The following is a 27,267-nucleotide window of genomic DNA, read 5'->3' on the forward strand; positions in this document are numbered from 1 at the left end:
GTTTTGTCACAAATAACAGTGTCCATAATATTCTATTTCAAGCTCAGTTTATTACAAACATTGTAAAAAATTAGCATTGCAGCAGGTGGCATTTCAAGCACCAAGCTAATTTTGTCTGCATACTGTACATCATATTCAAATGTCCTTCAGCCTAGCCTGGAAGGCACAGTTACTTCGCCAGTTCCCCTAGCTATAGCTGAAGCATAAGGTGGTGGTTTAATAGTCATTGTGCTTTTGTTCTGTGAAGTGAAAGGGACAACAGCATCCAGGCTTGCCATGTGTATGGATATCACTTAACTTTGGTTCAACAATTTTTACATACACAATATATGGCCCATGACTACATTCACACTACTTAAGTCATTCTTAAAGCTCTTCTAATTATATTAGGTCAGCCAATAACAGAGAAAAATACTCTCTAGAAGAGGGAGAAGGAAGTCATGGAGGAAAAAGAAGAAACCTAGCTTTAGCTATTTTGAATGAATGACTGAAAGAAGCTCAGTTGAAAAAAAAAAGGAGGAAAAAAAAAAACCACAACAGAATTAAGTGAACACACAAAGAAAGCTGAAAGCACAATCTGCAGAGAAGCCAAAATGCAACAGAAGCTCCAGCAACTGTAAAGCCAAAAGGCTCATCAGTCAGAAGTCATCTCAGCCCGTGAATGGTTTTCTATTTCCTGTGGTCTGCAGGAAATGGAATTTGAACTACCATGGTGGTTCATGCCCAAGTCAAAGGGCTGAAAAATGTCCCAGCACTGCACAGCTCCAAAATGCTTGCCTACTTCACAAGTTCATTTTTGTTACTTTAGTGATGCGATGAGCTAATGACAATACAGAAAACTGCAAACAAGCAGCTGGAGACACAAATACCAACTTATTAAATTCTTAGCTACACGTGCTCAGGCTTTTGCTAATAGGCAAATCACCGTTTGTTTGTTTTTACAAAATCTCAGTCCTTAGAGGCTACATGCAGAAAACAGCTTTGTGTAAAGTTCTCTTTATTACAGGCAACATTAGTCCATACAATAATACACAATACTGACATACAGTGTAATCTTTCAAAATCATCATTTAAACAGCAAAGACCAAGAAACAGAATTTTAACTACTTCATTTTCAAAAATTAATACATTTTTTCCTCCCAAGATCCTTTTTCAGTAAATTATATTGAAACATACAAATAGAGAAAAAATACCCATTCAACATATATTGTAGTTAAATGGTTATTTTGTTTAAAATCTTTAATAAGAAAATCCTTTTTAGCAACCTACATATAGATAAGTAGCAAACTTTGTTTTAAACAAATCCTCTCCATTAATAGATCTGAAGAATTTTCAGCCATCATTTTCTTCTTAGCCCATAACACTCTTTTGTAATACCTTGATACCTTAAAGTTTTTCAACTGAAGGACTGATACTAGGGGGCTTCCTAGACATTATAACCTCTCTTCCCCCCTTCTATTTCCTAACTTTCTGTCCAACAGAAGGTGAGTAAGCACATAATACTTCAGATTTTTTTAATCACCACTCTGTTTCATGAGAGCACAGACAGGTCTGCTCAATCCCCCTAAATCTACTATATTTTGCTGTTCAGGAGGAACAATATATGCCAATAAAAGCAGAAAACCTGCAGCTTTTCTGTCACATGCTTTTTATTATTGTCAAATTTTCTGGTTTATGCTTCCAGCTGATAACATGTATGTGTCATCTCAGTATTAGTTTAAATCTTTAAACAAAAAACTATATTTTCCAAAGTCATTATCACTGGGAGCAATCAAGTGGTCTTTTCTTGCTTTGCTGAGCTTCATTCTTAAAACTTGTCTTCGTTCTTCCCACTCATGGAGTTCAGCATTGCCATGGGCAAATTTACAGTTGTTTCCTTCAGTGCAAGTACCAGCCATATATCTGTTAAGACAGATTTCAAATAGCGTTTTCTTAGAATTACCATGATCACGGTTGTATCTAGGTATTTTCTTCTGGTCATGTTTTTCAAATACACTAAAATATTAAGGACAAAAAAAATAATTGGAAGAGTATTTACTTTTTAAGTAAGACAATACTAACTCTGTTTAGCATTTGATCATATTTTACCTTCACAGCTGTCAAGTATTTATAGAGGACAAGAGATGGCTCTTTTCTTTCTGTTCTTCGTGCTCCTACTTTACTGAGTCATTTCATGCTTGAAACCTTTAATTTCATCAGGTCACATTATCAGGTAAATTAATACCTTATCATTTAACTCACTAAGGTAAAGAACTACTATTGTTAAAAAAATCCAACTAATTAATTACCCTTTGTTAACTAAATTTGGGGTTTAAGTACTCAGTATGACTTAAGAATCTATTTTATCCTAGTATTTTTGTATTGTTATAAGCATGCCAGGTTTTATTCACTTTATACACAAAGACTGCAAACAAAAAATAACTTGCTTTATATGCTGTGCAATTTCTCAAGATCTCCAAGGCATTCAAAATCTGTACCTTGAAACGGAGTAACAAAGGCATCCGTACCAGCAAACTGAATCTTTAACTCCGGAATGCAGATTCCAAAGTTTTTAGCCTCCCAAGAAGATTCCAACAGTGCAAAGAACTTTCAACAGATTTACAAAAATTCTACTGCCGTCAGGTAAACAGGCTGCATTTAAGAATGAAAGGGAGCAGCAAAACATACAACCAATGCTGGGGAAAACCAACAGGTCTTGGAAGTTCTCTTCCAAACTTTCATAAATGATTTCAAATGACAAATACTTGATTTTAACAAATTTGTTTTGATGCTAACAACACTTCTACTTGCCTTAAAGCTCCAATATCACTGTCTAGCTAGGTACTGTTCTTGTGTTCCAGAACTAATTAATATGCAGATGCCTAAGTAAACTTGTAATAATACCAACAATATTTCACACAGCTGCAATACACTTGCAACCATTTATTAACATCACACAAGCAATTCATTCTGTTCCCCAGTTAGGCACCTTGTCACTCCCTGAGTTCTAACAGTATGAGTTAAAATACTGTTAATTACTTAATTTCTTGTCTAAAGATGTATGCAAAACAAGAAATACTAGAAACATTGTGTGTCAAAACTAACAACCGCCATAATTATTTACAGTATGAACTACCATTTTTCAGCATTTTTAACATCTTAAAAACCACATACCTATCACAAATGCTAAAATATCCAGTTGGAAAGCGATACTGCCAGCAGTTTTGATCGTCCTCAGTGTGGAAAACCTTCTCTTTATGCTTTTCAGAAGAAATGTGACCCTGCCATTGCTTCTCACTATTACAGTTCTTCCCACACATCCAACAGTGAAAATCCACCTGTTTTACAGGGAATTTGAAAACAAAACATTTGAGAATTCAATACTGTAAAGACAGAACTGCTACTAATACATTTCGAATGTTTTCTTTATGTTGGCCTGTAAACTGTGGCTTATCTAATCAGATATAGTTATTTAAACAATCACCGGAAGTTTATGATCTCCGCTGGCTTTAGAGGATTCAGAGGAACCGCTTTACAGTGTCAGTTAAAGTTTGCATATAGTGTAGCTAGCTATGATCTAAGGAAGGACCAGGAAAATAAGGACAACAATGTATGTTACTGATGGGGGGGGGGGGGGGAAACAAACACCCACAAAAACCCACATGTACACCCACAAAAACCCACGTGTGAGTTTAGAACTATACATATGATTACTTACTGTAACTTCAGCATAGTCAGTCGGCATGTGAATTTGCTTCCCATTTTCTCTGTTTGCCTGAGCAGCTGTATCGTCTCCTTTTTCTGGTTTTTGACTTTTTAGCCATATATCATACAACTGCTCCAAGTCTTGAACTAATGAGAGCAGAAGCTAAAATAAGTAATTAGCAATTAAGGCAAGAGTTTGAGAATACTAGATAAATGACTGAGTTTGCAAGCATAATTCAGTCCCCACCTATTGTAAGAAGAAAGAAGGAAGGACACAATGTAGACAGTTACACAGTTCAGAGATAACAGCCAAGATCAATATGAATCTCTGGCTACTTACCAAGACCCATTTCTGCCTATCTAGGGGAAAGCAACATGTTACACATTTCTGTACCCAAAGTACAGATAACAACTGTGCCACTGTGTATCAGTACCTGAATTTCGAAGTGCTAATATAAAGTGTGCTACAGTTTTTGGTAAATTTAGTCTGCTTTCTTGCATATCATGATATTATAATTTATGGCATTTATTACTTCTGATTTTTGATTATTTCTCCCCTGTAACATTCTAATGGGATAACAAGTCAACAACAGGAAGTGAATAGTAATTCCCAGTAAATACAGGGTGGGGGGATTCTCCTGCAAATAGGCTGCCCCCATATGTTATCAACAGAATCCTAGTGGGTGCACATGGCAGTGCAGAGTATAAATACCAAACAATATTGCTGCATGGATCAATATACTATTTCTAAGACATCTAAAAAAATCGATGCAAACTACTTTATTGTTAAAAAACACATCAAGCAACAAATATACAATAAAGCTATTTTTATTTAACATTGTTTTTGAATACCCAGTCCGGGCTTACTCAAATTAAAAAAAAAGCCACCTGCACAGTTTACTACAAAAGACAGTGAAAGATAGTGGACTAAAAAGTAACTGAGGAACAAGAATGAAAAGAAGAACAGTTAGATTTACAACATGTTAGATTTACTCTTGTACTTACTGCTGTTCTCCTTCATATAGGTCCACATCTCTCTCTCTTCAGGACTGTGAGCAAATGAGCAGTTTCCATCATACTGACATTTCTTGCCTGAAGCAATATGATTGCACAACTGGAAAGTGAATTAAAAAAAAATCCTTATGAAGTAAAATGGATAATAGTAGAAAATTTTCTTTCCAGTCTTGGCTAGTTTTCCCTCCCAATCAGACATTTATATCACACAAAAAATAAGATCATGTTTATTTTATAGAAAACTCATAGTTAGAAAAAGCAAACTGCTAGAAGAAAGTACCATGACTACTTTTTGCCTCCTACTGTGTTACCAGACCACAGATATGTTTCTGAAATATTTACTGGAAATAGTACGAACTTAGTTAAATCACTTTAAAAGTTATTAACTTCCACTGATGAGAAAGGGCTTCAGTAACAACGTGTGAGATCAGTCCTTTTCTAAGGCTGAACTCTGTAGAAACACAATTAACGTATCAATTTTTCATTATGTAACGTATCAATAATGTTACAATTAACTTCATCATTTCTGCAGAAATTCCCATGGAAACCAGCCCATGTAATAGTGTTTTCCAGTTACCCTATTTGTGTAACTAAAACATTAGTTTTAGGTTAACATACATCAAATTGCAGAGGCACTTGTTTCTTTGCGGGAAGAGGACGAATGGTCATCCACTTCTTACGTTCATTAGACATTACCAGCACCACACGGCGATCTTTGGTCCATCTAAAAAACAGATGTATTCAACGAAAGAAAATACTATGAAAAAAAGACACACTGTGTACACAGAAGCAGCAAAGCCCAGAAAGGTTCTTTATAAAGCTTTCACCATATATCTGAGATTTAAGTAAATTCTACTAGGATTAGTAGAATAATTTATATTATTAGTAGATAATTTAATTATCTACTGATAATTAAAAAAAAAAAAAAAAAAAAATATAGCCACTGAAGTGTTTCTCATTACCAACTGTTAACACACTACAAAGAGATGACTATGGTCAGCTTCAGTATGTTTTTTTTAATTCCTTTTATGACTCTTTCCTCAGCAGTAACAAAGTTTCCCAAAAGACGTTTTAAATGGCTGACAGAACAGTAAAACTTCCACTGTTTGGTCTTACTTACGGGTGTCTTGCCTTTGCACTACAGTATTTTTTGTTTCTGTCTGGCTCATTGACTTGACCATTTCTCCAGCACTGACCACAAACGAACTTCATCTTCAAATTAAGTGATCCATATTTCATTTGGTTCCCAAGGATCTTAAGCCAAAAAAATAACAACAACAATAAAAGGTATTTTGTATCTGCAAAGAAATCCATACATAATTATGAATTACCCCCTATGATAAAAGTTTACAACACAGGTCTGGAAGCAGATGTTACACTGCATGCCTTGTAATAGTTTAGCTTGGAATTTCAAACTAGACATTTCTTAACAAATGCATTTTTATTTAACTTCTTTCTGGTTTAGGTATATGTATCCAGAAGTTGTGATAATATATACAAACTAAACACATAAAAGTCCTACATATTGAAAAGATAATTAATTGCCCTATGGCAGCTGACTTAGAAATTATATTTAGGTTTTATGTTCCACCTATGACAGAATAAGCAAAGCAAAAAAGGAATTGCATAGAAGCCAAGCAGCCATTTTAGTGTAAGTGGAGCAAGCCAAAGAAAGCCTGCAGTGAAAGAGACTACTTGAAGACAGCATTGAAAGAGTAATTTCTAAAATAAGCTACATTATACACAGACATAGAAGAAGAATTATCACCAAAGAATTATCACTGTAGAATTAGTTCAACGGAAAAACAAAAATACCTGTGATCCATGGGCACTAGCTTCCATGTTCTGCCAGTATTTCTTTGATTCTTGAACAACAGTATCATGTGAAATACCTGTAAAGGAAGGAAAAAAAGTTCTGTTGTAAAATTTCAGACATGCTCAAACTGGAATGCTACTGAAGCCCCAAAGCTTTTATCTATTTTTCTTTCTATTTATTGTATACATATACACACACTCAAGTGTGTGGGTGTGGATATACATTTACATCCATACACAAACTATATATTTAAGAATCTCATGACAGCCTCCAAAACAGAAATATTGTATATATCATCACATTGAAAAACAAACATAAGTTTTTTAAATTACATTGCTCAAATAAGTTAAGATGCATCTTTGAGTATTTATTTAACCATAATGTACTAAACCTCTAATGACAGTCTAATTAGAAAAGCCACATTGTATTACAGACCACAGAAAAACTATCCAAAATGCAAGCTGACAGACACTAGACTGCCCCTGCCTTCTTTACAAAGATTTTAAACAAGCCCTGTTAATTAGGTTTTGTTTCAGAAAAAAAACTCTTCAGCTAAGGTTCCTATCAGAGCTATACAGTGTTCACACACACTGTAACATTTACTGCTCTAATTCCCCACAAACACAGACTATCATCTGTGTTTGGGTTTGAGGGTCAGTAAACTGTTTCCCTCCTGAAGTAGCATTCCTTTACTTCCCACACCTTACATTCAAAAGAGGAACCTCATTCAAAGAGCAAAGACTGACCTTTAACTGACTTTGGCTAAGCATGAGGGCAGCATGAACACATAATAAAATAAAAAATATGCCTTCAGTGGCAAATCAAGTTTCTTGGAGCACCCAACCCTTACTTCAAAATAGAAATTATAGTGTATTTGCTATCCTTGACTTTGTAGGGGCAGCTGGTAAGAACATAACTGTTTTACTTTCACACACAAACTTCTAAAGGCTTCTTCAGGAGAGAGAACAGGAAATCAGCAAAGAAACTGTCATCTCTTGTCTCTATTTCATCTTCTTCCTCCAAAATTTTCAGGTCAGTATGACATCTTGTGTCAGTATGTCTGTACAAGAATATAGTTAGAAAGCTGAAGCAACAAGGAGCCTTTTCTTCAAAGAAGGGACAGGTGAGGATAAATCACTGACATAAAGGGGCAAACATGCCAGAAACACCATAGCACACTGGGATTGCCACATTTCCTTTCTTCCTCTGCGTATCACAATGATCTAACATGATTACTTAATAAGTAAATAGTGCTGTCATACAGAGCAAGGCAGGAAGAATGAGCAACTGTTATGTGGTACAAATTATTTACTGCTAACAGTTCAATTGCTCGTTTTTTTTTTTAAAAAGAAAAAAAGTCATGGAGAGTTTAGAACTCATGATCAAGGAATGGACTGTAAGTACAGAGACATGTTGTTCAAAAGCCATCAGCTAGAAATGAGTAGTAAAATTTGTTATCCTTAAAGCCAACAAAAACAAGCCAGATCAACAAAAACAGCCTAAATATCCTGTGTAAGCAAGAACAGAAAAAATAATTAAGTATTATCAACACATACAGTAATGAGAGACCGAGTAGCGAACCGGAAAGATTTTCTGGCTCACTATATAAGAATATCAGAATGGCACTAAGCTAAAAGAAAGGTACTGAGGATGGAGGGAAACAATGGCATAAATAAAATATTTCAAGCTTTTCTTTCAAGTGCTCAGTGAAAAAGAAATTTGATCAAGATCTTCCAAACTTTCAAAGTTTAAAAACAAATATAGTTTGATTTGGATTTAGTACCTGCTCAAGACTTCTGGTTTTATTTCAAGAAAAAAAAAAATCTGATCATTATGAGCAGTTTTGAGTTTTTATTATCAAAAACTTGCTAATTTTGAACAGCTACTCAACACTTTTTACCATATTTAAATTGCTGTTTATTGAATATGCTGTATGAAAGATTCCAGCAAATTGTAAGTGAATGCACTGATCCCAAGTTGCTAATTTCAGAAGGGAGCTGAGACAAGGAAGGAGTGGCATTATAAGGAAGAGTAAAGCGAGCACTTTACCAAACACACCTGTTTCCTTTTGCATTATCCAGACTTTAAGCTCTACCAGACTGTGTGCATAAAAGCATTTATCCTCTCGTAAGCAGCCATAATGAACCTCATGTCTGCACAGGTCAAGCTGACATCGAACTTGAAAAGGGCGGATTTTGGAATATTTCACCATAGTTTCTCGCAAAATGTGGACAAGGCACCTGTTTTGAAAACAGTCAATTTTAACAAAGTCACTTTAAGGAATATCTAATGTGTGGAAAAACAAGTAAAAACAAAACAAGGAAAAACAAAAAAAACCCACACCTCATCACAGCTTATTCAAATGTCTCTTTAACACTTTTTACTTGAAATTAGAAAGACAAAAAAATTTCCAGAAGTGGCATCTAATTATCATTTCTAGGCTGAGTAAACCAACATCACGAAACAGTACTCTCATGAAATCCAGAGGTCCCTCTTCTGCAACGCATTACTGAATTAATCCAATTGGATCACTGGTTTCCAAGAGGGAAAGCATATCATGTCCACTTTCAAGTATATATCCTGATCTAACTACAAACACAAGTACTTTCTTTTGTAGAGCACCATTAAAGAAAGAGTTGAGGCATCACAGTAACAGCCTAGCTCTTACAGCTGTAGTGTTTCCTCAATATAGGGGAGTACAAACAAAGCAATTAAAATGCTCCCACTTATGTTCCCATCATACAAAAATGTAAGTCTATTCTCCAAAACTTATTTAATGCTATTACCACTCTGAAGTCTTCATTAACTTTCAAAGAATAATTAAAGACACTTCCCTCGCATTATTTTTTATCAACTGAATTAATAAGGACTATGGTCTATTTCAGACACTGTGATTAAGGTAAACTGTTCTTAACTGAATTAAAACTACAGCAAAATAAGCAAAACAGACCGAAGAAAGAGCAAACTTATGAATTTCTGTATTAATTTAACATCACACATGTATTTACATCAATTAACAACATCTATTAACAAACTGACACCAAAACCAGTAAGATTCGAACATGAGGATGGATACCACTAATTTTGAATGCATTGATAAAGAAATAGTTCACTTTCGATTTAGTAACATGAGACAATCCTTGGTCAGTAAGTTTGTCTTACTAATACCGTCAAAGCACAACAATCAGTTAGCAAGGAAGAGAAGTTAATCAACAGGTAAGAAAGTGAATATTAAAAAATACCCTGAAACCTTTGCTTTTAATTTGAAACTTAAAGAGATGGTATTTCAGACATACTTGTTATCTTCAAAGTCATGCATAGCAGGGTGAGAACAAGAAGATGAGTTATCCTTGTTCCTTTTGCTTATTATTCTGGGTTTGTGATCAAAACATTTCTGGAATACAAAAACAGGTAATTATAGAGTATGCGTTTTCTACATTTAAAAATATACCTTAAAGATTTTAACAGAGACTTCAACTAGTCTCTAATCTAAAGCTAGCCAGATTATTATTGAACACGCATCTCAAAATTTGCAAAATAGTCACGCATGAACCAAAGCATTTCTTTCCAGGTAATTTTATTATCTATTATCATTTTTATTGAGTCATTAGAAATAAAGCAGCACCTCACAAAGAAACATAAATAAACCATGATGTTCTTGAAGAAGTTGGGACACAGTCAAGTTGATCTTTCCATTTCCTCCAAAAAGAGCTTCTCGACTAAAGGCTCCTTTGCGCTCCAGCGTCCACACATCTATCTCCTCTTGGCAATACGCAAACGTGCAATGACCTGGATATCTGCATTCCTCTTCAGCAGCAACATCTAAAATTATAACATTGAATATGACATTGCTTTTACACAACTTTTGTTGGAAATTCATCTTAAAACTTCCACTATCTCCATTTCAGATGTTTTTAATAAAGGAGCTACATCTGTTGTAAATTGGTCACTTAAGTCTAGCAGACAGAAGCAAAACCTTATGCTGAATGACTTGCTGAAAATGTAAAACTCCTCAGAAAGGCTGATGCACACCTCCATTAACCATCCTTTTCTAGTCTAACGCAACAATGCTGACAACCCAGAATACCCTTTGCTTAAACACAGTCAGATATAGCTGTTAACTAATCCACAAGTCATCTTGTCATAAGCAGAGGTTCATACTGCAAAAGTCTAACAAGAATGCTTTTCTGTTGTTGTTTTGGATAGTAATAGTCCAGAAACCTACTGTTTTCAGGGCAACAGTACACTCCAAGCCTGCCTAAGATTCAGACCAGTTCTTTCACTAACCTACGAACAGCTGAAAAAGCTGTGCTTCCTGTCCCTCCTGGCCCAGACCATCTCCTTGCCAGAACACACCAACTCCTGATGAGAAGGTGGGTGCAGGCAGAGAGACCTGCTGTAGTCAGAGAGCAGGCTGCACTTCTCAGGACTGTACTCTATCTCCCCTACTGGCTGGCCAAATGGCCACACAAACACACACCAAGACTTTTGGGGGAATATCAGAAACAGGAAGGGAACTACTCCCATGCCTTTCCCTAGTAATCAACACTGTACGCATAGTGCATAGGAAAAGAAGGGAAATGGGGGTGGCACAGAGTGATACAGTAAAATGAAGCAAAAGTAGGGATATAAAAATACTGCACTCGGAAGCAAAGTTATTCATGATGAACAGTGCAGAAGTACAGCGCATGTTCTCTAATCACATTAATGGTCAAAATATGGCTCTCCTTACAGCCTTTGAAAATAAACAACCCAGTGAACTTCCTTCTCCCATAAGCAAGAATAAAAACTCACTCTATACTTCACTGTGGAAAAGCTAAACTATTACTCTGAGTGTAAGCATTAACATTTTACTATCTATAACACGTACCTTTACATATATAATAGGGTCCCACATACTGTGTCTTTGTTGGTCTTGGACGTATTTTTTTCCATGATTTATCTTCAGAGTTTTTTATTCTCCCAATGAGAATATCCTTCTTACATTTATGTTCTAAACTGGGATGGTAAGCATAATCCAATAATTTAGGACCTGAAACAATCACAGAAAATTGCTTATATTTACATAAATTGCAGCATACTTTTAACATTTCCGTACACAGACTGGCACATAAGCCCAGAAGCAAAGCAGACGAACACACTGTATAGAATTCCTACTGGCTCCAGCAACTCTGAAGAACCAAAAGTCATTAACAGCCATGATGAGCAGAATAGAAAAAACCAGAAATACTTACAAAAGAACCAGTCTCGGCAAGAAAAAAAACACAAGTTACTTGGGGAGGGATGTTGTGTTACAACCTTAAGATTACTTTGGGACAGCAACAAATTGCTGTGTTTTTTCAAATTCCAAAGTATACATTTCCATAACGCTAATTTAAAACTTAAATTGTTTATTTATAATAAGCCAATGCAGATTAATTCCAAGGATCAGTAAATGGCGCTCTTAACCTTCAATTTTTATCGTATTAGAACAGTTACTATGTTCAGAGACAAAACACGTTAGGTAAGAAGTACACACATGCCAAAAATATAAACGCCAATCCCAGAACTTTGTGATTTTGGAAACAAAACTCTGTCTTTAGGATGACATTAAAGTGAAGATTACAATACCACCAAAATGAAGAAATCAGGGAGAGAATGTGAAGACAAGCAACACTCAGTGAATTTTCCTATTTATGGGACTATAAAAACAAGAGTGTGACCCAGTTTCCCTGGACAAGAAGCTGATGGAACAGTACAATTTCAAAAGTGGGTAGTCAAAGCAGTAGACACTTCAAGGCTTTGATAGAGATGCAAAGAAATAGATGCTTTGATACAGAAAGTGAAGCTGGTAACACGCTAACTTCCACCAATATTTTATAGCTCCTGCTTTCAACAGAACATGTTCTGTGGTTTTTCAAACATCACTTCATGGATTTTTCTTGTAAAAATAATTTTAAACTAATATAAAAGTTCTTAAAACTACAACAGTCATCCCCTAAATGTCTGGATACAATTCTTTATTAGTATATCAGTATCAATGACACCTGTAACTTGAAACACAATGCTTATTTTTAAGATTAGTCTTAATAAAAGCTATTGCCTCTAGAATATGGCTCTGTTTAACAGCAACAGCTCAGGCCTAAAAGATTAGTTATATTAAAGCCCAATACTGGTTAAGATCCTTTGAGTCAATACAGTGGAGTTAATTATTACTAAGGTTTGGAAGCCTCAGGATTATGATATAGAATTAGTTTGAAAGAACAATAAAACAGACGGGATGTGAAGGTTACCAGGTACTTTGAACTGCGGTTCAATTCCCCATGGCCAATCAGAGAGAGTATTGCAAGTTTTTTTTAGTCTTGAGCAAAGGTGTCATTCTTCACAGTACCCTGGGGGTTGGGAGGAAAGCGAATACACAATGTGAACGACCTTACATAGTAAAGCTACAGGTTGGGGAAAGCGTGTGGTGATTTGTGGTGGTTTTAGGAATCAAGAGTCTATTAGGACAAGAAATAAAGACAAGAAGAAAGAAGATAAAATAGTTGTTGAAACATTTTACCAGTTCCTTAATCATAAGATCGTACTACATCTGCAAAGAACAAGTCAGGATTAACACTGTTTAGAAGCCAAGAGTATTTTAACTTCTGAACATTAAAATTTTAAATGTATGCTTTTTATTTTTTTTAAAAATGAACCCAATTGAGTCCAAAAGCCACTTACCTTTTTTGACAAAACATAACTGGCAGGCCTGTCTTAGCTCATGTGTGCCTTCTAATGGATTTCTTCCCGCAAGTGCTGAAGATACAGGTATATTAGCAGTTGCACTGCTAAAAACATTTGAAAAGTCATTTCTAGTTTGGCCTGCAATTCCCATGTAATTTTCGGAGCCAAACAAACTACTAGGGCCATTTATCTGTTGGAAGAAAGCATACTTTACTTGATCTATATAATTTAATTTAACTACAATTAAAATTTAACCTACTGAAATTATTCTTCAAAGCATAAGAAATACTACACACAAAAAAAACATAATAGAAACTTAACCACTTGTCTAAGAAGGGTACACTGAGATTTTACAAAAGCTGTATACCCAGCACAGACTAAATATATAACAAGACCCAACCAGGTACAGGGAGAACAGCAGCACTTGCCAGGCTAATTATTACTCCATCCTGGCTCATGAGGATGCAATCCTTCACACCACTCTTCCCCACATAATGGCCAGCAGCATGATTGAAAATATACAGCATGACTAGAACACAGAGACCAGACGGATTCTCAGAGACGAGGCAATCTCTGCTCTGTTCCCGTACTAGGACAGTTCTCCAGGATTCTTAACATTTGGCACTCGGATCATAAGAGATTTTCCTCTCTTTTAGGTTGGTTATTTTACACTTCCACAGTACTTTACAGCAAGTTCCTCAGAATGCAAAAGTAGCTATGACAGTAGTGAAAGTTTGCATACATAAAACAACCTCTGTAAATTTTTTCTTGTGTTCAATGACTGTTGCTGTGAGCTACTGCACAACTATTTTCCAAGCCAGAATCATATTTTAATGGTAAAAGTGCCATTTTTTTAAAAACGGAAACTTCTACTGTAAAAAGTAAGATCTATGTTAAGCCTTCAAGGCATTAACATTGAACTGATGTGAAAAGAAACATGAAAAATACTTACAAACAACGGGGAATTATTGCTGCTAAGTGTTGGTGTTCCATCCCTAGAAGCTGAACTTGAGAGGTCTAAAGGAATAAAAAGAAGTTTTAATTATTTCAGTTCCCCAAAACATCCTATGCAAAAAAATATTTACCATTCCTGAGAAGCAGAAATATCAAAGGTTTGGGTTTTTTGACAAACACCAAAGGTTTTTTTGTTTGCTATGATTGTTCTGTTCAATTATGCAAAAGCCCCCTGTAAACATCTGAGCTGAAAAATTGCTATGTAATCATCTTCAATAGAAGAAAAAAGACAAAAAATTAGACAGCAAAATTTGCATTCTTCATTGTAGCACTATTGGTAATAAAAAATGTTTGTGCATTTTTATGTGAAGATCCTTCTCGTATTTCATTTGGAAAGATGAGCAAGGTTTGCTTCCTTCATTTTACTTCCCCTTCTGTTTTTGAAAGGCAGTTTTCGCCAAGCTTAATGCAAGAATATCTGACTGTTTAGAAGAAAGATATTGCCACAGTCTCTGGTTAGTTTCCAGAGCTGTGTATTACTGAGCTTCATCTTTCCAGAATGAGCAAAACACTGTCCAGTCTTTGTTACGATTTTGTAATAAATGTGTACATTTTTTTTAAATTAACATCAGCAGTAGCTTCATGCTTAAATAACATTTGATGTGTGCTCACAATTTTTGAGAGTATTGATAATCAGTGTTGGTTGTACAGAAGAATTTATGAATAAAGCTTTAAATACTAGTGAATAGTTGCGAAAACTCATTTGTTAAAGAGAGAAGGCAGTTGGCTCATGCACAACTCTCATCATAAAGGTTAAATATTAAAACTAATTTCTTACCTCTTTTTGGGTCACTGATTGAAAAGGTGCTTAATGGCGAACAAAAGTTTTCCAGTGAAGAAGCCAAAGGCTGTGAAAAGATTTCTGAAAGAGAAGGTGAAGGAACAAATCCCGCACTAACTGGCAGTGTCCCCAGCAAAGAGGCAGAGAAAGGTACACTAGGAGCTACGCTTCCTGCAGGAATAGGTCCTCTGGCTCCTGTAGTTTGCTGGAAAAAAATGGAATTTAAAAAGAATGTCCACACATAGCAAAAAACTTCTCAAGAACACAGTCTGCAACAGTATTTCCTTTAGCAATGTTTTTGCGAAGTTTTTATAAACCTACTGAAAAACAACAATAAAAGGCACACTACAGTACTACAGTACTGTGCAGAGCTACAGTACACTTAGAGAACTACAGTAATTAAACCCTAAGCAATACCCTAATGCAAGGAATTATCCATCAATCATCGACTTTAAAGGTTCAGTTAGCTGAAGCTTATTAACCTATTCAGATTTGAATTTTTTTATGAACAGATCAGAGCTGAATTTCCAAATTATGTTAAAAACATAAGACAATAGGGAAGAGTCAGAAAACTACATGATTTTTTCTAAACAAAGAGAACACAATTCAAATTGCAGTACAGTGAAGAGTTAAGAGTTAGCTTTGAAATAAATCCTCAGATACGATCAAATGATACCATGTTCTGCAAAGGCCAAATCACCTTTTTGTCCCCCATGGAAAATAACATATCCTCTGTACACCTTTGTTAAGGACATTACCAAATGGGGGAGTTTCCCTCCCTCCTCCTTGTCACCCCAAGGAGCTTCCCCCTTGTCTGGACATTGACCAAATTGCGTTTGGCCAATGTGAAATTCCCTCTGTTCCCCAAGCTGTTAGCCTACAACTCACTGAAGGCTCTACACTACACGAGACTGCAGCCTATCTTGGAAGATCCTATTTCCTCCTGGCTTTCATTATGGCAAACATAGAATAGAATAGAATAGAATAGAATAGAATAGAATAGAATAGAATAGAATAGAATAAATTTCAGTTGGAAGGGACCTACAACAATCATCTAGTCCAACTGCCTGACCAATTCAGGGAACTTCCTAGGATCTCCTAAAAATAATTACTTTCTACATTTCCAAAATATGTTCTACAAAACAAAGTGCATAAAACAGAAAATTAGAAGTCCTGGCATTTTTGATTTAAAGATTTACAACTGCCTCCAAAGCTGAATAGGAAATTAAAATCACAACTAACTGAAGAATTAAATATGCCACAGTCTCATTTAACATTGCAATACTAAGGGCTCCAAAGGACGGGTAGGGCCACAGCAGAGAGTCAGTAACCTTGCTAGTAAGTTCAGACATCTCTGCTCATCAATCAGAACTCTCATTTTGACTAACAGTTGAGGAACTCTGTATGCTTCACAGTCTGTTCTAGTTCTGGAATGATGGTGTATTAAGAACATCTCTTCATATGCCTAAATTTCCCTAATAATCTCTTCTAAAAAATAGAAAATGTTACACTCATGATGGTCTATTTCTGTTTATCCAGGAGGTGGATCTGGACAAAGATTTGATTGCAGAGATACTAGTGAATGCACCAGAAGACCACAGCGCAAGTACTACTGTCCTGCAAAGCTATTAGCATAAGTTTAATTATAGTTTCTACAGCTACAGCGTGGGCACTCCCACACACTCGCAGGTTCTGAGAGGGTTTATCTGCACCAAAAAAAACCCCAAAACACTACCCCAGACTTCAAATGTCTGCTTCACTTCTCATAGTACTTCCTGGAAGTAGTATCCCTCCCACTGTGGTAGAAGTACAGCAGTATTTCTGAAGTAGTATCCCTCCCTCAGCAACCTTGCTCAAGTTTTCAACAGGCAAAACCAATGTAATTGTCCTTGGAGCTCTGCTGGGTCCTGCTATCTTTACAGCCACATTTGCAAGAATCTGCACCCGAGAAAGTCAACCCGACTATGCACAAATACAGCTCAGTGTAGCTAGGAAAGTTAACTCACATTTCACTACTAGCCCACTTGATAAAAAGACAAGATCCCACTCATAAGGACAGTCTTTTGAGAAAGAAAACAAAAAAGCTTACCATTACACTTTCATCTGGATCAGGCACAGAATCAAGTAATTCATCAAGTTCTTCCCCAATAATTATATCTCCATCTCCACAATCTAAACACGCTTCTGGCATAGAGAAAGAAACATTCCCTCCATTTGCCAACACTGCAGAAGGCAAAGAAACCTTGTCCACTTGAAGAGGCATAACAGAAGATAAAGATGGTACAGGTACTGATGACACTTTAGACACTTCAGAAACAAAGTCTGATGAAGAAGCAGCAGAAACCATCTCTTGCTTCTGGTCAGATAAATCTGAAACACAGAAGATGGGAATGACTGGAACTTTTGTTCAAAGATGTAAAAATATTTTGCATAGCTTTTACCCTGACCATGTGGGGAGTGAGGGAGTGGAGAAACATGAAGAATATTTAAGTAAAACCACATTAAATGTTTTCATCTTCCACTAACTTCAAATTCGTGTGTACCTATATCTCAGTGTTTATATATTACTCAAACTAAAAAAGACAGGACAGATTACAGACCTGATACTTTATTAAATTTCTGGCATATTCTCCCCTCCCTATTTTTCCAAGTTAAAGAGAACAGTGTGAGACAATCATGATAGGAGTACTTGTGATTATGTCAAGTTGAGAAGACCAAAAGGAAATTTGCTCAGCCACTTAAATATGTACTTTTAGAGACAAACAGATCAGAGTTTTTACCACAGATCTTTCAAATGACAAGATGAATTTTCTTAAGAAATTTCATAACAAATACAATGAGATATGCATGGCATATCTAACTTCCTAGTACTAATATTGTAACACAACAAGACTCACCTAACTCAATATCTTCTACAGAAGAGGAAGAATTCTGTAAGTGAGAAAAAAATACCTCTCAGCACTTTGCATAAGAGCCATTAAAATTTTTCAGATAAGTATTTACAGACTAAGAATGTAAGTCCTCAAATTTAGGTTTTATAAAATTTGAAACTCATCAAGTCCAATGGAATTTAAAGGTCAAATAATTTTTTAGATAAAGCATCTGTTTGCAGACTGAAATCCACTCACGGTATCACTAAAAATCTGCAATCAACCAACAAAAGTGAAAGTGATACTTCAGGGAATGAAAGAGTCCAAACAGTATCTTACATGAGCTGCTCCTATGCTTCCTCATTCATTTACAGTTAAATTGTCTATATCCCTGTGAAAAAAAGTCTGTAAGAGAAACTCCTCGTCATTACTGCTCTTTGGACACATTACAAATAGCAAGATAAATGCAAGTTCAGCTGCTAGTGAAGGTTGAATTTGGACAAATGTATAAATTAAAAGGGATTTTATCCCAGCACCCTTCACTTTGGTAATTGTCAACAAAATTAAATAAATAAATAAGCACATTAACTGTGCCCTTGCCTCAAGATATTCAAAGTAAATATATTCATTGCACTGGATTTAATGTTTTAGCTAACATTTATTCAACAAAGATAACTTGAATGATAATCTTATATCCTAGTCTGCCATAAATACATAGCAAAACTGAACACAAAGATCAACAGAACCCTAAAGTCCAAAATAATGGCATCTTATATAAAATGTCAATTGCACTATTTTCACTTCATCATCGTGAAATTATAAAACAATTATTCCCTGTAGTTTAAAGTCAGCTTGCACTTAGAATATGTAAAACCTTACCTGAGTTGATACATCACTAGAAGCTGAATTTGAGGACGGTGGCTGCAATGAAAAGATACCTTCATTAAATACAAAACTGATATCAAGAGAGGGAAACCTCAATGTAAAATGTTAAAATAAAATCTTACCTTTGCTCTTACATATGCTTTCCTTATTTTTAACCCTAGTTTTTGAGCTAGTTCTTGGGTAAGCTTAATCACACTTTCATCCTAAAAGACATAAATAAAATTCCATAATTTACATGTATTTTCATCTAGTCAGGACATCTATTTACATCTCAGTATATATTCTAGGAGATCTCTATATGCAGGATGTCTCATAATGCAACTTTCTTCTTTCACAAACATATGGGACTACAAGCTAATGCTGAAAAATACAGCTACTCTCAAGCAAAATTACTGCAATACTTGGAATTTTTTAAAAAGCCAGAAAACAGACAGTATTTATTTGAATTTAAAATAATGTAAAGATTTTCCCAAAACCGGAGAAGTTCAGAGCAGTGGTTTTTTTGTGGGTGGGTATTCTTTGTTTCTTTATTTGGGGAGGGTCTTTGTTTTTTAAGGGGACAGGGTTTTTTTGTTGTTTTGTTTTTACACAAATTGAGGGCCACATTTCTGATTGCCATAATGTCAGCTACTATATAACACTGCTGAATATTTAATGAGAGCTCCGTATTTTGGCAGTAATTGCATCATACAACTAGAGGAGCTGAGTTAAAAACCTGGTCATATTTCACTCTGTCCCATAGTTATAATAACTCCCCATTTAAATTATTTTAAGCTTTAGTTTTCAGAACGTGTCCTACAGCTAGAAAAAGCTATTTATAAAATTTATATAAGGGTCTATAAACCTTAAGCAAAAACATTCAGATCTGGAAGTGTAAAGTGAGGATCCAAAGTCCAAAGTTACACACTCAGATGAACTGTTTGTGCCTTTGGAAACACAACTTAAACCTTCTCTATATCAAGAGGTAAAACTGTGCACAACAGTTTGTCTAGCCATTTCACTGTAATTTTGGTGTAGAAAGACGAAAAAAATGCAACTCAGTATTCTGTCCTGTGAGCAGTCCGCTTTGAGCAAAGCATGTAAATTTTCCATCAGCATTTTAGTTCAAATCAGGAATGCATTTCTGAAGTGAAATCTCTTAATCATCCCCACTCACTGCATTTTAGTTTGCATTATGCAGGGTCTCAGAGAGTCCAATTAGATTCATTTGGATGCAACTAAATTGAAAGAGCAACAGTAGTGCACTTGATGCACTCAAACTCTTTAAAAAAAAAAAACAAAAACAAAACACAAAACAAAAAACCACAACCAACCATGGAAATCAGATCCTCAGGACCAGCATTTCAGTCTACAGATCCTCTCCTATTGTATCACACCCTGCTTGCTAATATAGCTACACCTAAGATAAAAGGTGCAGGGTAAGTGATCCAGATGGAGGACAATGCACAGATAAGAATGTTACTAAATGCTTAGAAATAATACAGTTATCAAAAGAATCAATATTGTACATTATAATTATGGGTGGATTTTCTCTTTATCTCATGAATATACTTCTGACTGCAGAGAATTTTAAACAATTAATTCAGTGGTTCTAGTGTTTATTGCAAACGTTTATGGCGCTTGACCCCCACTGCAAAGTGACTATTTCTTTTGCTGAAAGTTAACACAACAAACTGAGCTTGGGGACTGTAATCTCTGCTATCAGTCTTCACTTTCACAATAAAAAATAATTCTTAGAGGAATAAAAAAATATTTTACTCCATTAAAAAATCCCAAACCAATCAAAAAACCTTCAATGGTCTTGATGTAAGTATATGTTTTCTGTATCAAATCTTCAAAAATAATAGTCGATATATGATTTACCTACCTGCGGCACAGCAAGAGAACATTTTGCTACAGCATCATAAGCCTTCTTATACCTTCCCAGTTCATTCAAAGCTTTTGCTTTCCGGTAAAGAGCTCTGAAATTGTTTTCATTCAATCTTAATGCTATCTCACAGTCTTCTAGAACTTTTTCATGCAATCCCTACAAGGAGAGGGGGGGGGGTGGGGGAAAGTGCTAATCAGAACTATTATCATCGAAATACAGAATTTAAGCTGTATTATATGAAGGTACTGAAACACTATAAAACATTCACCAAGGCCACTGCACACTGCGTGTATGAGTTTTGCTAGGTCACCAACTTAGGCAACTAAAAAGAAGCAGTGCCATCATTCGTGTAAAATCCAATAATAGTTACAAAGACCATTTAGCTCTTTCACAAGAGCCATCTTATTCCACAGGGAAAGCAGCAGATTCAGGTGCAATCAGCAGTAAAAATGGATAAAAATACTGTTCCATCAACTTCCAAGCCTAGTATGACTCTTTTATGTTAATATTCTAGTATTAGTAACTAAAAGTATCTTGATGATTATACTTGTAAAAAGAAGATATTAAAAAATATGCCATAATGATGATTTGAAACATGCCGATTCGCAAACCAACACCAAGAGGTTTTCACTCACTAGGAAACCTTCCATGTCTTCATACTCTGTTAGTACACTGTTCTTGAGAAATCAGTTTAAAGAGAAACTTACCATATTTGAAAAACATGCTATCCTGTTCACGTGCAGCTTCTCTAAAATATCATCAGAAACATGAATTTCTTCAGAATTAGCATAATCAGCTATGTTTATAGCTTCTGTATAGTGACTCAGTGATCCTCTCCAATCACCTTCTCGATATACATCATTCCCTTCATTAAAAAGATTTCTAACAAGCTCTCGTATAAATAACTGGAACAAAGAAAAGAAACACTCATCAACAGCAGTTTTGCTGTTCATCTTCCGTATTTCCAAATACATTTTTAAATAGAAAATTTATACTTGTAACTTCATGGAATCAAAATGCAAAACTTTTGTCTATATTAGTGTTTTTCTTCTGACATTTTTCCAAGGCAATCTCTAATATTCAAGACCACAATACATGTACATAGAAGAGAGGCTGAACTACTGATAAAAGAATTACTTTGTATAAGTAACTTTTTAAAATATATCTACCTATATATGTATGTCTTTTTTATGTTTCTTACATTCTTTCAGCAAGCAGCAGCCATAGCAACTGGCAAACCAGTAGTACAAAAATGCTGCTTTTGCAGGGCAAAAGATTTTTTTCTAATCTAAAACATGAGCGACTGCATTTTTACCTAATATGCTCTTAAATCCGTTGAAACCACCTACTATTGGATAAAAATGCTAAAAAGATGGTCTGAAAATATAAGTCGAAAAAAATGCAAAATAGTAAATGTACAGCAACTAAATGTTATGAAGATTTATGTGACTGAGGTCTTTTTACCTCACTTCTGCTGTGCCACTCTAAACTTTACTCAAATAGCACATTGTTTCATCCAATGAATGCCCCAAATTCATCCCTAACATCAGTAGAGAGTTAATCTGAACAGCTATATGAGTGAATTCTGGGCATCCAAATATCTGAATACCTGTATCACAATGTAAGTAGCCCTCCAGTTCCAACACTGAGACATTATAAATTACCATTCATACTATACCATTACTTAAATGATGATCAAAAACAAGAATAAAAATAATAAGATAGGTCCATTTTAAAAACCCTTCTGGCAATGCAAAAGTAATTTCATTACCTCATATTGTTCTTGCGTCCCTGGATAGGGCAAAGTAGATCTAGAAACAGAAATCACAAAACGTACTTATACATATTGCTTAGAAGACGATCACATTGGAGAGTACTGGTTCTTACTAAAAGAAGTATCACTTGCTGCAACAGACAAAACTCTAAATATTGTCTATTGCCTGCACTGAACAAGGTGGAAGTGCTGTAGATTAGTTTTGACTAAACAACTGTTTTCTTATTACTAATGACTCATTTTCATTTAAAGTTACATAGCTACTCTTAACTCTGCTGTTCAAAATATATTAAGGTTTTGAATGCTTTGAGTTTAAAATGTTTTTTAAAAACAATTTCCTTCCTCTCCTCCACAAACAGATTATACATGAGGAGAACTGCAATCTTCTTTTAAGTATTATAAAATGACAAATTATCCATCAAAAGAACACATCAATTTTAATTAACTCATACCAATAACACTACAGGAATTTTAAGAGTTCTTTTGTATACAAGACACACAACCGATATTTTCTCTAGCAGAGAACAGAGGTATTTACTTCTAACTTTTCAGGAAGAAAAATAGGAACCCTTTCCCTTCCCATACAGGTTTTCTGAGAATCTGTTTCTAAATAATTTAAAGGGCAGTTTTCGTTTTCTTTTTTTTTTTTCTTTTTTTAAAAAGAATGCCTTATGCAACCAGTGAACTGAACTAGTGTGAAATTTCACAATGATTCTAAGCTAGCCAGGATCTCCTACAGAAGAATTTGGCATTGCTCCAAATGAAAATTAACTACTAAGATGATTTTTCATTAGGTTAAATTTTAGCTCTAGAAAGTTGAAACATTTAGGTAGTGGTGAGCAAACCCACTCCTTCCAGTACCAACCTAGTCTAAGGTGTAGTTATCCATAAGTATAAGGTGGACTTTCAGGCTATCAGCATTTCCCAGCCACCAAAAAAATTCAACGCTGACTTTTCTCAAAGGCAAAAAAGGAACACCCTCCCACCTTCAGTCTGCTCTGCTTGGGAACAAAGAGGGATTCTGTCTTAATTCTTTAAGACTGCTCTCCATTTCCATGTTAGTGTCAGCAAATATTCTGAGGAAAAACACAGGTCCTCCTCCTTCCTCTGCTGCTGCTATATCAAAAGGACTTTGCCAGAGCTATTCATCTCATATAAATAAGTGTATAAGCATACAAAAATAAAACCACAAAATCATACTCTATAAACTGGAGTCCTTTCTTAATGTCCTGTTGTCTAATGCTTCTCTCTTCTGACACATTGGACATGTTATCCTGAACATCCACTTTTCGGATATGCCACTCCTCAAAAAGGAAGAAAGATAAATGACTGTTAATATACAGCAGTTTGCATTTGGACCAGAAGGATCCAATCTCACATCAACACCAAATCCATCACACAAAGGTGATACTGCACCACAGCTTCAGAGAACCACTCTGAAGGAACTTCAGACAAACACTGAAGTGCCCACAGTGATATAGGTAGAAGCCCCAGGTCAGAACTAACACCCCCTCTGTCAGTGCCCAGTTACACAACACTTCTACAGAAAACCTTTCTTCCAATTTCTACTTTATCTTTGGTTTTCCACTTATTTACTCTAGATCATGCAGAGTCATGTTAATGAAACTAAACCAAACTACAATTGCAGCTTGCATACATTACTACTAACTCAAGCTAAGGTTCCACATTGTCCCCCTTTAACAGCTTTATACTTCTTTCACTTGTTTGTTGAAGTAGAAATAAACTCAGGACCCTGGTATATTTATTAATAAAACCAAAACTGATTAGAAAACTACCATTAAGTCTAATTCTAGAGTCTCTCATCATCACCCAACCACTACGGTGTAATTAGAAGCAAAATGCTACTGCTTTAATAATATCTACCAGTTGACCAAGGTGAAAATCTTGGAAACTTTACCAGTAGCAGACTGCCTACTTCATTTGTTAATATAATTCCACATCGTCAACTTGACATTTAAATCCAATTTAAGTAGCCTGAATCAGTGATTTTTTTTTTCTTCATGTCTTTCATTTACTGTATTTACAAATATTCAAGTCAAACAGGCTAAAACGATCTGTATAACCTTCAAGATAAGGCTGGTTGAAGTATGGTTTCACAGCTGCATACAGTTGTGACTAACTGCAATATAAGAACACAACTTATTTTTACAAAAAACATCAGTAGGACAAAGTTTTATTCTGAGAATACTGAAATTCAGAAAAGGCTTTTAGCTTGAGGAAATACGTATTTTTTTGTCAAGAAAATTACTTTTTGTAGGAATTTATAGTTAAAAAAAGAAAAATTTGAACTGCATGTAGTACATTTCTGCTAGTATTGAAACTAAGCTAAAAAAAGTCAGTATTTTGTGCCAGGTGCCACATCAATGACGGAAGAATGAAAACAAAGTAAAATAAAAAACAAAATAACCCTCAGCAAATTCAACAAAATCCCAACTGACAATAGAAACCAGCTGGAGAAGATACCCTACTTTCTGCTAATGATTTGGAATAATGAAACAATCTGCAGAGCTTTCAGCTCTAATAATGTTCATAAACCTTTCCAAAGCATCTTAAATGAACGTATGAAGTCCACACCATTTCAAGTCATTAAGATTTAGTCCTATTGTAACACATTCCTAAAACGAGCATAAGAAACTGAGTAATTTTCTTAAGGTCACTAAGCAAATGAATGGAAGCACTCTAAGGTCCTCATTTCACCTCACTTCCCACTGTGACCTCTAGTATCAGCAAGCTTTAAAAAAAAAAAAAAAAAAAATTCTGTAGATAACTGTCATGGACAGCTACAATAGTTCACTGACATGAATTGTTCAGATATTGCCTGTTTAGGTATATAAATAGCACTCAGCAATCTACTCTCCGGAGAGGAAATAACCATGAACACCTTTTCAAATTGTTTTTCATGTTATTTTATGCACCATCTTTTCCTCCACAAGGTCATAACACATACTGTGCCTTTGGCACATACATGAAAGACTTTTATTGTAAGATAAATATTTTAATGAATAATAATAGCATATCTATGAAGAAATCTAAATATAAATGCTGAAAGGAAATTTATTGGGTATCTGAATATTTTTTATTTACTTATTCATGGTTTAGGTTTTAGGATTCAAACAAGGGCTAGTAAGAATAAGAAATTCTCACACTAACCAAAGAGAGCAGCAATATCAGCATATGCTTTCCCACAAAAATAAGCAAGCTATGTAAAACATATTTTAGTCCCCTGAATTAACAACTGACAAGGTAATACCTTGCCAATACAAGAGTCTTGCGTATGTCAAGATCTGGGCAAGTATTAAGATCAGCTTTACTCTACTATTTTTAAGCAATCCCAATACTCCATACCAACTACTTGCAAAGAGATGAAAAAAGTCCAACACGTTAACAATTGCATTTATTTATTACCTCTAGCATAAATATTAAAGAATAAATGATATATTGAAACTTGAGAACGTGCAGATCCAATTTCTCTATAACAATAAAGTTAACGGAAATATTACAAACTGGCATCACAGATAAAAGAATAGCTAGCAAGTGATGAACGTGTGTGAGTGGTACAATTTATTATTCAAAGCGGTTTTCTATTTTCTTCCTACTTACTCATCTGCATCCATAAGATGTTCAGGCAAAAACTGTCTTTCCTCAACATACTTTAACAGTCACGTTTCCCCCATACTTGATGATTTTGCAGAGGATTTAAAATTGTTTCAGATAGCACCTCTAACACCATCTCTCCCATCCAAATTATTCTTAGATCCTCTTGAGCAACCAAAACCACATCAGACTCAGTTATATACAAGGCAAATAACAACCGTGTCTTGATTTTTAACGTCATCCATCCACTTTCAGAGTTTAAAAAACCCCACCTATTTAGCAACAGCTTTCCTCCTTCAACTGCAGGGACAGAATTTAAAACAAATATACATATGTACATACATTACAAAAGTTAAAATGTTGCTTTGGTTCCTTATAACTATTACTGGAAAAGCAAAGCCTATACTGTTGCTTTACTCTTTGTACAAGTCATTGAGACAAGCTAAAGGAAAGGAAAGGAAAAAAAAATACTACAGGATCTGGAAAAAAAAGCAGAGTAATGTATCAGTAATTAAGGTTATAGGCAGAATTGATTGATGCATTAAATATTATATTTCTCCAACTGCTGCTATGTGACCAATACAAGCTCAATTTACTAAATCTAGTACAGAAAAAAAAAAAGCTACCTAAATCCAAACAAGCTAAAGAACAATTTATACTGTTTTATCTTTATCACAGGATTCAACTCATCATGCTTCACAAAAGCAGAAGCCCAGTGACAGAAAGTACACTGCCAGTAGCCAATGTCACCTTTCTGATAGACGCTGGTCCAGTCATACAGACAGGGGATATGGAGGAAAACAAGTTTGTGCCAGCTCTAGCAGGCAGGACCACCTGCACTTTTCTCTTATACAAAGCCACTTATGCCTCTTACTGGTTATTTGCTTTCCTTTCAGCATGGGGCAAGACAATTTTCTTGCTTTCTATATTTTGGCACTTCTGAGGCATTCAGGACAAAATTTAAAGGACATTCCCAATATTTAGGATATGCCTGGGATAATTCTTCAGGCACAGGGGCTTGGAACACAACTGCTAGAGTCTCTTGCAAAGGAAAATTGATCTTTGGAATGCAAGTCAATAAATTCATACAGAATGCAGAGATCTGAGTTTTTCTACAGAAGAAATACAGTCCTTGGTTATTTTGAAAAGGTAGGTCACACTGCTTAAAACTTTGGACAGTCTGGCCTTTCCATTTCTAAATTGCAAATCCAGGAAGCAAGTATCTACAATTTGCCATGC

General features: G+C 35.2%; 1 protein-coding gene across 3 annotated transcripts in view; it reads right to left on the reverse strand.

The window, feature by feature from the left end:
- Positions 1-980: 980 nt before the first annotated feature.
- ZC3H7A (zinc finger CCCH-type containing 7A) overlaps positions 981-27,267 on the reverse strand; it is a 29,507-nt gene continuing 3,220 nt past the window's right edge. Inside the window, exons 2-23 of one of the 3 annotated variants that reach the window (XM_068423545.1) lie at positions 23,614-23,717; positions 22,411-22,450; positions 21,347-21,544; positions 20,637-20,795; positions 18,892-18,972; positions 18,764-18,805; positions 17,912-17,945; positions 17,104-17,384; positions 15,012-15,219; positions 14,172-14,236; positions 13,217-13,409; positions 11,385-11,546; positions 10,140-10,336; positions 9,811-9,908; positions 8,573-8,754; positions 6,514-6,590; positions 5,819-5,952; positions 5,317-5,422; positions 4,690-4,798; positions 3,698-3,831; positions 3,154-3,317; positions 981-1,902 (exon numbers count right to left, since the gene is read on the reverse strand). In XM_068423545.1, coding sequence (XP_068279646.1) covers positions 1,713-1,902; positions 3,154-3,317; positions 3,698-3,831; positions 4,690-4,798; positions 5,317-5,422; positions 5,819-5,952; positions 6,514-6,590; positions 8,573-8,754; positions 9,811-9,908; positions 10,140-10,336; positions 11,385-11,546; positions 13,217-13,409; positions 14,172-14,236; positions 15,012-15,219; positions 17,104-17,384; positions 17,912-17,945; positions 18,764-18,805; positions 18,892-18,972; positions 20,637-20,795; positions 21,347-21,544; positions 22,411-22,450; positions 23,614-23,681 — 2,922 coding nt within the window. In that variant the 5' untranslated portion in view covers positions 23,682-23,717 and the 3' untranslated portion in view covers positions 981-1,712. Of the gene's footprint in view, positions 1,903-2,509; positions 2,632-3,153; positions 3,318-3,697; positions 3,848-4,689; positions 4,799-5,316; positions 5,423-5,818; positions 5,953-6,513; positions 6,591-8,572; positions 8,755-9,810; positions 9,909-10,139; positions 10,337-11,384; positions 11,547-13,216; positions 13,410-14,171; positions 14,237-15,011; positions 15,220-17,103; positions 17,385-17,911; positions 17,946-18,763; positions 18,806-18,891; positions 18,973-20,636; positions 20,796-21,346; positions 21,545-22,410; positions 22,451-23,613; positions 23,718-27,267 lie in introns of those variants that run through there. The other 2 variants (XM_068423543.1, XM_068423544.1) reach the window with 2 other exon arrangements.

The sequence above is a fragment of the Nyctibius grandis genome, chromosome Z (genome assembly GCF_013368605.1).
Source record: "Nyctibius grandis isolate bNycGra1 chromosome Z, bNycGra1.pri, whole genome shotgun sequence".
Lineage (NCBI taxonomy): Eukaryota > Metazoa > Chordata > Aves > Nyctibiiformes > Nyctibiidae > Nyctibius > Nyctibius grandis.